Source organism: Chroicocephalus ridibundus, chromosome 3 (assembly GCF_963924245.1).
Source record: "Chroicocephalus ridibundus chromosome 3, bChrRid1.1, whole genome shotgun sequence".
NCBI classification, from domain to species: domain Eukaryota; kingdom Metazoa; phylum Chordata; class Aves; order Charadriiformes; family Laridae; genus Chroicocephalus; species Chroicocephalus ridibundus.
Window position 1 is genome coordinate 16,214,740 of NC_086286.1, and position 10,348 is coordinate 16,225,087.

The 10,348-nt window shown below is 46.5% G+C and overlaps 1 protein-coding gene across 1 annotated transcript in view; it reads right to left on the reverse strand.

Annotated features, from left to right (window-relative positions):
• Window positions 1-3,528, reverse strand: part of ALK (ALK receptor tyrosine kinase) — a 328,277-nt gene extending 324,749 nt beyond the window's left edge. Inside the window, exon 1 of the mRNA XM_063328138.1 lies at window positions 2,805-3,528. Coding sequence (XP_063184208.1) covers window positions 2,805-3,387 — 583 coding nt within the window. The 5' untranslated portion in view covers window positions 3,388-3,528. The remainder of the gene's footprint in view (window positions 1-2,804) is intronic.
• Window positions 3,529-10,348: the final 6,820 nt, after the last annotated feature.

Here is a 10,348-nt window from a genome sequence, read left to right on the forward strand (position 1 = left end):
TTGTGCAAACATGCTGTTAAAAAGGGAAAAGGTTCACTCCAGTTAAATACCTTTGAGCCAGTATCAGAGTGTGTAACAGTTAAAGAGAATAAAGCATTATTTGCAGGACTTTGTCGTCACCCTTAAGGTCAATGGGAATTCAGCCCCTTGCAATTTTTTTCTCATCCTAAAACTTAATTCATTCTCCATTCTCACGGAGGATAATTTGGCAAAAATAATTTAGCAAGGTAATTATATCTTTTCCTGGGAAGTACTGCAATCCTGGGCATCTCCAGCAGAGAGGGAAAAAAAAAAAACTAAGTATGTCAACATAAGTGAAGCAGCTTTACACTGTTGATGGGAGGATTGTGTTGTTTGAAATCCATTTCCAATTAGCTTAAGCAATGAAGGAAAGGCTCAGTTGCCTTAGGAAGGGCTTTAGTTAAACCCCATACACATTAGCTGCAATGGTGTTAATAATTGCTGGAATCTGCACACTTATGGGCTGGTGGATGCTGTTCATGCTGTTATCACTGTGTCAGCACATCCTGCTGTCGGCAGGGCTATACGGCACAAATTTAAGCGTGGTAGTGACACATGGTGTTCATGTAGGCAGCACCCTCGCAAAGCAGGAAGAATGGATTTTTAATGTTTTTAACAAGCCCATGTTACAAATGTAGTGCGAAGCCATGTAAAAGTATAACTGCACTAAGGTGTCATTGCAAAAAAAAAAAAAAAGCACAGATACAATTTTATAGTGACACAACTTATGCACATTAGCAACCTTGGTGTAGAATTAAAGAAGAGACTAGGATTTTTACAGAAAATTATGAATAGCTGCTAGGAGAAGTTACTACTGTGATATAGGTAAATGAGGTCCGTATTCCTTCTGCTCCCTCTGCTTCTCCTATTCTTGCATCCCCTATCATTGTCTTTGCACAACTGTTGCAGTAAGAACAGCAGAGCCTTGTCTCCAACATGATTTTACAGGGGCACAGCTAACTACTACTTATCTATCTGGAAAAACACACGCATTTCTTATCAATAATGAGATAACAGAAAACATCCAGAGCCTGTGGGTTTCACCAGCTTTGGTTAAAGCTCCATGTGTGTTGTATTCACAAGATCAGAGCATCTGTTACTTCATGCATATAGCCTTCACCCTGGTTAATAAAAACACACCTTCAACCTCAAAGCAGACAACTGCATGCCCTCCAGCTCCCTTATGGCTATAAGCACCAGAGTTAAGTTGGCATTAAAAGCTAAGGCTGTATCTTCACTGACAAAGAGGGAGATCTGTAAAGCAAAATAACTGCTACTCAGAAGAAATGCCCCAAATAGATTAAAAAAAAAAAAAAAGAGATATAGTAGGTTTTGGTGTCTTCAATTTTTATTAATTATTCTTTTTTTACTGCAGTGTAGCAAGGCAAGACCTGCTGGAAGGTAGAGCATGTTGGCCTCACCTAGCCACCTTGTGGTAGACAGTACCTCTGCGTTATCCCTGCCCGAACTGATACAGGAAGCCCAGGTATCTCACTTCAGCCCCAAGCGTAAGACTGACTCACACCCAGCCTGCTCTGACAGTCTGCTTTGATTTTCGTTTCAGCCAGCAAGGGATGATGGGTTCAGTTTATAGTTATTCAAATTGCTGACCCAGCTTTTCAGCTGAGCATCAAAAATCAGTTGCTCCAACTTTGTATTCAAAGCCCAGCACTGACTTCTCACCTCTTGTGAATTTACTTAAGTATATTCTGTGGTCCATTAAGTACGCAGGTACTCAGGGACACACCATTGACTTCTACACAGTATCATAAAAGCTACCTAACTTAACTCACTGTCACAAATTATTTGGCCCTGCAGTCCTCTACGTATTATATTCTTTTAGTGGGAGAGCCTGAATCAGAGCTTATGTTAAAGGTACAATGCACACACAGAATGGAAATCTTACTTAATCGCTGTCCTCAAGCAGAGATTTGATTTGAGGTAACAGAGCTGCCCCATACTCTGACTGCAAATCACTGCTGTCCAGAAGCAAAATTTTAAGCCAGGTTCTCTCTTCACAGAAGTATCAGTGCTACATGAGTCTCCTCAGATGTACAACTTCTTGTCTTACTGTAGCAGATACCGTGCAGTCCAATAAAAGATCCTCTGTGGTTTTAAAAGGGTAGAAATTAACTCAGTTCCAGATATGTGAAACTCAGAGGAACGCTTGCTTCTTACAGGTTTATCTGTCAGCCATTACCTTATACATTTAAAGAAGAATAACATTGATACCAATACCCTTGACATTAATGTAGAAATTTGCCGGTCAGTCCCAGCTTTGGAAATGTTTCTGCTGCTCCCTGAGGTGTACCGGCACATAACCTTGGAATCGTTGCAGCACTTGGAAGAAGTTTCCCTTTTTAAGATGATAATTTCTAAGCTTCGAAGAACATGACCTTACTCTCCTTAGGCTAATGACACTTTAACCTTTGGGTCTTGCTTGCGGCTGCCTGGCACAAGCGAACTCTTGGCTTTTCGTAAAAATCCCTCAGCGCTTTTAAAATAGTCCTCCTGGCCCCACAAAAGCTCCCCCCCGCCCCCGATACATTTTGCACCGGTAAAGCGCAGCCCTTAAGGACGAGCCGTCTGGGGAAGCCGCGACTGCAGGGGGGAGCTGCGCTTTCCGCACCCGCCGGGCTGGTGGCGAGCGGCGCTACGGCGCGGATCGGATGGACGTGTGTCCCGGTGGAGAAGGCAGGCTGCTCCGCCGGGACTCCGCGCCCGCGGTGGGGCTCGGCGGGAGTGGGCTCGGGGCGCTGCCCGGCATGCAACGCACGGCTCACCTGCCGCGGAGACGTGGAAGAGGAGGCGGGGGCGGGCGGCGCGGATGGCCGCCGACAGTCCGCGCTCGCTACCCGGGAGGGTGCCGCGGCGCTCGGGCATCAGCCGCACCCGCAGCCGCCCGTCGCCGGCGCGGAGCCACCAGGCGAAGAGCTCGGTGAGGTTGAACTCCAGATGCGCCCCGCCGGAGCCCGGCGGCGGCTCGCCGGCGCAGCCGTCCCGCAGGCTGCCCTCGCCCACCTCCAGCACCAGCTGCTTGGCGCGCCGCAGCCGCCGCCCGGCCGCAGAGGGCCCGCCGGGGAGGGCGGGCGACGCGGTCCGCGGCAGCCCCGCGCGGGCGGCGCGCAGCAGAGGCGCGCAGTCCAGCCGCAAGCGGCACCGCGCCGCGGCGCGCCCCGGCGGCCCCAGCACCAGCTCCCGCACGTAGGTGCGAAACAGCGAGGGCACGACGAAGTCCACCGCCAGGCTCCTCCTCTGCAGCCGGGAGAGACCGGGGCTCTCCCGCGGCCCCGCCGCCCCCGAGGCCAAGCTCAGGGCGAGGCAGGCGGCGGCCAGGAGGCGAGTGGGCAGCTTGCCCCCCGCCATGACCCGCCCGGGCGCAGCGGTGGCTGGCAGCGCCTCGCGGGGCGCCGCGCCCCGTCCTGCGGCCGGGGAGCGCTGCGGCGGGCTGGCCCGGCCGGGGAGCGCGGTACCGGGCCGGGCCGCTGCGGAGGCCGGTCGGCCCGGTCCGCCCGGAGCCGCTGCCGCTGCGCGGGCTTTGCCGGCTCCAACTACCCGCCACAACGCAGGCATTACCCGGCGAGCGCTGACATCACGCCCGAGCCCGCCCGCCAGCAGCCAATGCCGTCCGCGGCAGCCCTCATTATGCAAATGTCCGGGGGCGTGGCGGACGGAGACCGGGCGCCCGGCGAGGGGGGGGCCCGTTCATTGAGAAAAAAAATGGCCCGGCGGCCCCCCGCCGTCCCGGCCCGGGAGCGCCGTCCCCGGGCACGGGGCTGGGGGAGCGGCTGTTTGCGGCCCGCAGGGGGAGGCCCGGCGGTCTGGGAAGGGCAGGGCTGGAGCCGCACCTCCACACGGCCCGGCGGGGTCGCGGCCGGGCGCCGGCCCCCCATCCCGGCCGCCAGCCGCGAGGGGTGAGAGGCTGTGGGGTCCCGCTCCCCGCCTCGCCTCTCTCCGCTCGGCCTCTGTGCGGGCGATGAGGGACAAAGCTTTCGGTTTTCTCCCTTCCTTCCCATCCTTCCTTTTCCTCCCATCCTTCCCTTTCTTCCCTTCTTTCCTTCCCTTCCTTTCCTTCCTGGCTTCTTTCCTTACCTCCTTAAAGGCTGACGTCCCCAAAGCAACCCTCGATGTTTTTCCTCGGGGGGGGCGGGGGGAAGGGGGGAGAGGGAGGAAGGTGAGAAGCAGGGGAGGAGAAATCTTAGACCATAATAAGACATTCTAAAAAACTGAACAAAATTCTTCCATTTCAGAATGAAAACAACAGCCTTAAGAAAGGTTCATGCAACAATTTCCCCCTTTTTACCTTTAATAAATACAATGTAATTACTGTAATTACATTAGTGCTATGCCTTAGGATAGCTAATCATAACTCATTCATATTTCTGGAAGTTGCCTATATGAATTAATGACTTATTATTATCTCTTTAGTTTGATACTTAATGCATGTATATTTTTATAATCCAGGTACTTTAACTATATAATCATTAGAGTGCAATTATTCTGTCATGCGGTAATTCTTCTGCTTATATCAAATTAATGTTAATATACAGATATTGTGGAGCAGAACCACAGTGTAATGCCTACATAATTGTAGTGCCGAAGAGTGAAATTGCAGGCGCGATGCTTGAAAAGGGAACCAAGATCTTTTCTGTACAGAAGAGTTGAGGAAGGAACTTCAGGGCAATTGCCGAAGGATTAGATAATTTACTTCATATCAAAAAAAGCCACCGTTGTGCCGTGTTCAGCCTCATAGAGGTATGTTAATTCAAAGCCTATCCAAGATGGTGGCGTTTCCCCAACTGGGCTTTGGACCTACCCTCGTTTTCCCCTCAGCTCTTCTTATTTCACAGTCTGTCAGATTCACTTGCCCAATATGCGAACCCTAATCCTTCACTTTTAAGTTTTAGTAGTACTTTGAGGCTCAGTCTCCCTTTTGTTAGAAGAGGAAGATGGCTAGAAACATACTGAAATACATACACGTGTTCCGTAACATAAAATCCAACAGAGAAGTATTTCAGATTGATCTGTATCCTTCTTTTGAGCTCAGACTCCTTGCTGGAAAAAAATGTTAAGTGGGTTGAATTAATCATGGGTCACCAGTCTTTTCATTTCAGCCTCTTCTTTTACTCTAGTGGATAGTCACATTAACGTACGCATTCCTGGATTGAGAGCCATGTCCTCAAACTTGCCCTCTTCACCACATTATTTTGGACTATCATCTTGCTCTGCCTGCGCATCATATGCCAGTGAGAATGACAATTATTGCAGCAAATGGTATGCTGGGCACAGGAAATGTTCTAAAAATCTCTATAAACCGTTTATTGTGGGGTGTTTTCCTGCTTGTACAGACCAGATTTCCATCAAATGAAGTCGCTGCTGTGGGACTTCTACAGTTTTCAGTTCCCAGTATTTTCCTTTGGGATTCAATCAGTTTGAGCCTAATGCTGGGCTCATTGCGGTGACTGGTTAAGTCTCCCGTTGACTGTAACTGGGTAGACCCAGGACAAAGTTCAGATTTTCAACTCAGGTACTAGGAGCAGAACAATTTAATTGATTCCTTTACGCCCAGCATCTTGCTAAGACCATGTTCTCACTGTATTACCTTGTTTCATTCCCACGAAACACAAGAAGGCTAGAGCTGAAAACTGAAATGAAGAGGTGTCTTTATTAATAGGCTTTAAATGAAATAGGAACAGCTGTTAATGCATCGAAAGAGAAAAAGGGAAAATGGACCCATTAAGGAATGAAGAGAGGCAAAGAAATCAATGAGGGATCTCCAGTGGTTGAGTTGCTGGGCTGCCTTTTTATCTCCTTTTTTTAATTGGTCTTTAACAAGAAGAGTGGTGTGGACATTTGGGATGGAATAGAAGCCTGGCCAGTACAGCCACTAATGAAGATCAGGTAAGAAAATACTTTGCACAACTATGTGATAGGTTGGGATCAGCAGATCTGGACAATATGCTTCTCAGGTTTTTAATTTAGCTAATGAATTGACTGTGTCTCCGGCAATTAATTTTGAAAAGCGCAGGAAAACCAAGGAAGTCTCAAAGGATGAGGGAAGGGGGGACTAAATACAGTACTAACCTTTACAATGGAGGAAAAAAAGTCACATTTGTAGGTCTACATTTCAGCACCAGTAAGAACGTGAAAGAGAAGACGCCAGACAGGGGATTTCAGTGGCAGCATAGCAGTGTGTGAGAGCTGAGGTTGTGATACCCCTGGAAAGCACATTCTACTGATAAAGGACTCACAAACCTCAAACATTAAAAAATTTGTGCCAGGAAAACTGTATTACCTGTTGGGGCTCTAATTGCAACTGTGTAGGTGTTGGAAAAGAACCGGTAAATTTCACACATCCACATTCTAGCAAACCTTTGCCAGAACTTTGCAGGAAACATTACTAGGGTAATAGAGCTGAGCAGTATCACGTGGCCTCAAAATCAGTCAGAAGACTATCAGAAACTGGAGTACTGTGAGTGGAAGATGGGTATTTAACAGACTGAGAAAGCATCAGCAATTGCTTTGTTTTAACGTTTCTGCTTGTACTTAGCTGAGATTGTAAACAGTGTCATCTCCTTAGGCAACACTGCCTTGGGAAGGCTTCACCCACAGCCAAATGCGGAGACAGTAATTTGGACAGGAGTGTTGGCGTGTCAGCAAAGCAAAAGGAGAGAACTATTGTTGAGAAACTAAGCAAAGCTATCAGCAAAGACATAGTATTTAAGAACAGTGCTTTCAGCAAGATTTTGGGAAGAAATAGCTGCTACTGAGTAAAAGCACCCCTGGTAGTGTACAGAACAGAGGGAGATGCCATCTATGTTTTCCCTCTCCCACTGAGCTCCAAATCCAAGTCATCGGTTATCTGTACTCTGGGGATACGTCCAAGGTGCAGCGGCAAGGCCTCAAAGCAAAGTGTCTGTATGCAACAAACATTTTAAAGAGAGACCTGAGGACGGCGACCAGTCCCAGATGAAATTTTCTGTATCTCAACACATCAGCTTGGCAGGAAGAATACAGAGGGAACTGGCAATGGGATACAGCGATGTACACTTTGTTGGTGACCCTATAGGAAGAGAGCACATTTCATGGAGAAGCAGCCATAGTCCCTCCACACAGTGTGGTCTTGCTTCTGAAGCCTGCTGAGGTAAACTGCCTGAGAGGTGTGTTAGTCCAACGGCAGCCCAACCTTTACTTCAGTAGATCTTTCCTCACTAGGGTTAGGCAGAACAATTGCTCATCAATTTGCATGCGATTTATGAAGGGCATAGGTTGATTTCCTAACTCCCTGCCTTGCTGCTCAGAGTCCCAGGAAGAGCAAGACTTTCATCCAGATCTTGCAATTGAGGAGCCAGATCCGAAAGCCTGTAAATCTCAATTGTACTGACTTCAATGAAGCTACTTTGAATTTACACTAATGAGGCAGAAAGTAGATTCTGGCTTTTCCTCATCACTTGGTAATCACTCTGGGTCCTGGACACAAAGACAGTGAATCAACAATGCTCATTATTTCATTCACTGCTTTTTTAAGCTACCTGCCCTTTCTTTGGCTATTGAGTGTTTCTAAAGTAGTCTTCCATTTGTTGAGATAAAGCATAATAGCCTCTTTTATTACGTTCTTTTTTTTTTTCATCTTCCTCATCATGTCAATTACTGTGTTTGCATTTTAACAGAGATCCTGCCTGAAAGCGTTCTGGCTGCTAATGTCACAATTAGTGTTTCTTTCTGTTGGACCAATTATAGGTGATAATGTTACTATTTGACAGTGTTTGTGTTCTAATTAAGAGCCTGATTGCAAATTGGGTGCTCAATTCCAGCCAAGCTGCTTTTTTTTCATTGGGTATCCCCTAGTCACAGTTTTCTACACATCCCTGGAATTATACACAGAAAATAAAAATAGATGACTCATCACTTGTATGAAATATTTCCTCACTTTCATCCAGATTCATCTCTCCTCTTTTCTTATTGAATAGTCCAAGCATTTTTTCTTATTTGGTGAGAATCTTTATCAAGGACAGAGCATGCCACAGATAAAAGCAGGATGGAGCTTTTGAATGACAAGTTTAATCCATCACTTAATGCCCGCACTTTCAAGTGTCAGCCACGAACCACTGATTGTTAATATCACCCAGCACCACGGTGCATCAGTACAACAGTTTTAGCCATTAAGAAAAACAAACAAATCAATGCTGAAAGTGTGTCAGGCTATAAAATGGGAAAAAAAACACTCCATAAAGCACATTTTGGGACAAAAATGGAGTAAGATGAATTACTGTGTTTATAATAGGGGAAAATGCCATTCTCGTTTCTAAAAAAAAGAGCCTGGTCTCATCTTACTTTTAGTGTTATGTAAAATAGCGCTGCGACATTTGACATTACCTTTTCAGTAATTCTGCTTGCCTCACCTTGCATAAATGCAGGGGTCTGCTTTTAAATCTGCACCGGAGTTTACATCTCTTTGGATGCTGGTGTGCATGGGAGAGGCTATAAAGCATACGGGTAAGACCAGAGCAGGGAGAAAGCTGGTAAGCATCATGTTTGTGCAGTCCATGTTGTGCTTTTCACACCACGTAGGATCAAACACATCACCAATGAAGTGTGATTTCTTCCCTGATCACCTGAACGAGCAATATACAGGCACAAATATGAACTTGCCTTGCTTCAGTGCCCTCAAGTGAATTGTGCTCACAAGACGGAAAAGGCCAATTTTATGGCATTTGAAGTGATGGTTGAAATTTCAAAAGCAGTCAAGCTATAGCTGCAGCATTCCTTTTTCACAGATACCAAAAGACCTTGCAGAGGAACTCTGTATCTGGGAAGCAGTTTCTCCAAGGGACTCGGTTGATCACATTAATTCAAAAGAGCTATATCGGGAAGTCAAAAACATTTCAGCATAGTGTAATGTGCCCAGTGTGAAGCCTGATCCAATAGTGACCAATACAAACCACAGTTCCCAGAAACAAGGCCTCACTGAAAAGCTGTTGGTGTGGCTTGCTTTCACACTGCCAAGAGCTCTTGCTGCCCAGGAACTCATTAGGCAGCTCCCAGTTGGGTCTTGCCTTCTCCCAAATACATTTATCCAAATAGACGGCAGAACCAATGAAGTTTTGGACACAGGTTCCCTGTCTCTGAACCTTGCAGAGGAAAAGCAACCTGTAGCTCAGCTTATCTAAGTCCCCAAGGCTGGTGCTAATCGCTTTGTAGCTTAAAGGATTTTCCCTGCAGGTGCTCTGGACTTACAATTCACTTCTTCAGGGTTTTAGTTAAACATATGGCTAAAACATACAGACATGCTTATGAAAAGATTTAGAAGCACAATCACTTTTTACTTTAAGTACTGATGTATGCAAGGAAATAATAAAATATTGTATATGTTTCTCTGCCTCCGTTCTCTTACTGCTGTCATAGGCTCTCAGGCTTTTGAGGTGCTCAGGAATCCTCTTGAGGTCATGGCTTTTCCTCTGAAACACAGAACCTGTCTCCCCTGTGTAGCTATACCCCTTCTCCCTCAGCTAGAGCCCCTCTTAAGGGGGCATACTGCCTTCCTCTTTCCTGTCTAAACTTCATGTGCCTGAAATTCTTCTGAATTTTGCCTAGGTCATCGTGCTTTATGGCTTTTAAGGCTCCTATTGACACATTGTTTTTTTTGAATCACCTGTCTGGGACTTTTCTACTCTTTGAACACCAGACTCTGTAGCCAAGCTACACTGGAATGCATTTCACATAAAAGCCAAGCATTTGGGGTTTTGCTGTTTCAGAGCATCAGCCAGACTACCTCCTTAGTACGCAGACATACTCCCCCCAAGAATGCTGTGAATAAAATATTTCAGGTCTGCTTTCTAGGCTTGTGGCTTGCACATCAGTGCATTGCTTTTGAAGCAATTTCTGAATTCCTTATAGGCAGTAACACTCTTAAATCTCATTCTCTGGAAATGGAACAAGTTCACTGAGGCTCTTCAGATTATCATGTTAGGATCATAGGTCATACCTTATCTTATTGCAAACAGAGTGAAAAGAAACCTTTTCTGAGAGGTGTACTGTGACCTTAAATTCAGGCAGGTGTATACATCCAAACATTTTATTTAATGTTGGTCGCGTTATTGCAGAAGCATGATTTTTCCCATTTCAAAGCAAAAAAAGGTCACAGCTCTTCCCCTTCTCTCTGTGAGGCTAATTTAATGCTGAGTCAAGCACTGCGAGATGAAATAATGAACGGTAAGTGCATATGCAAGAGACTTTAGGGAGTGGACTTCTCAGTCCACTCGTAAGCTGGTATTTAGGGCTGACAGCAAAACCAGCAAACTGCTTAATGAAGATGAACCCACCACAC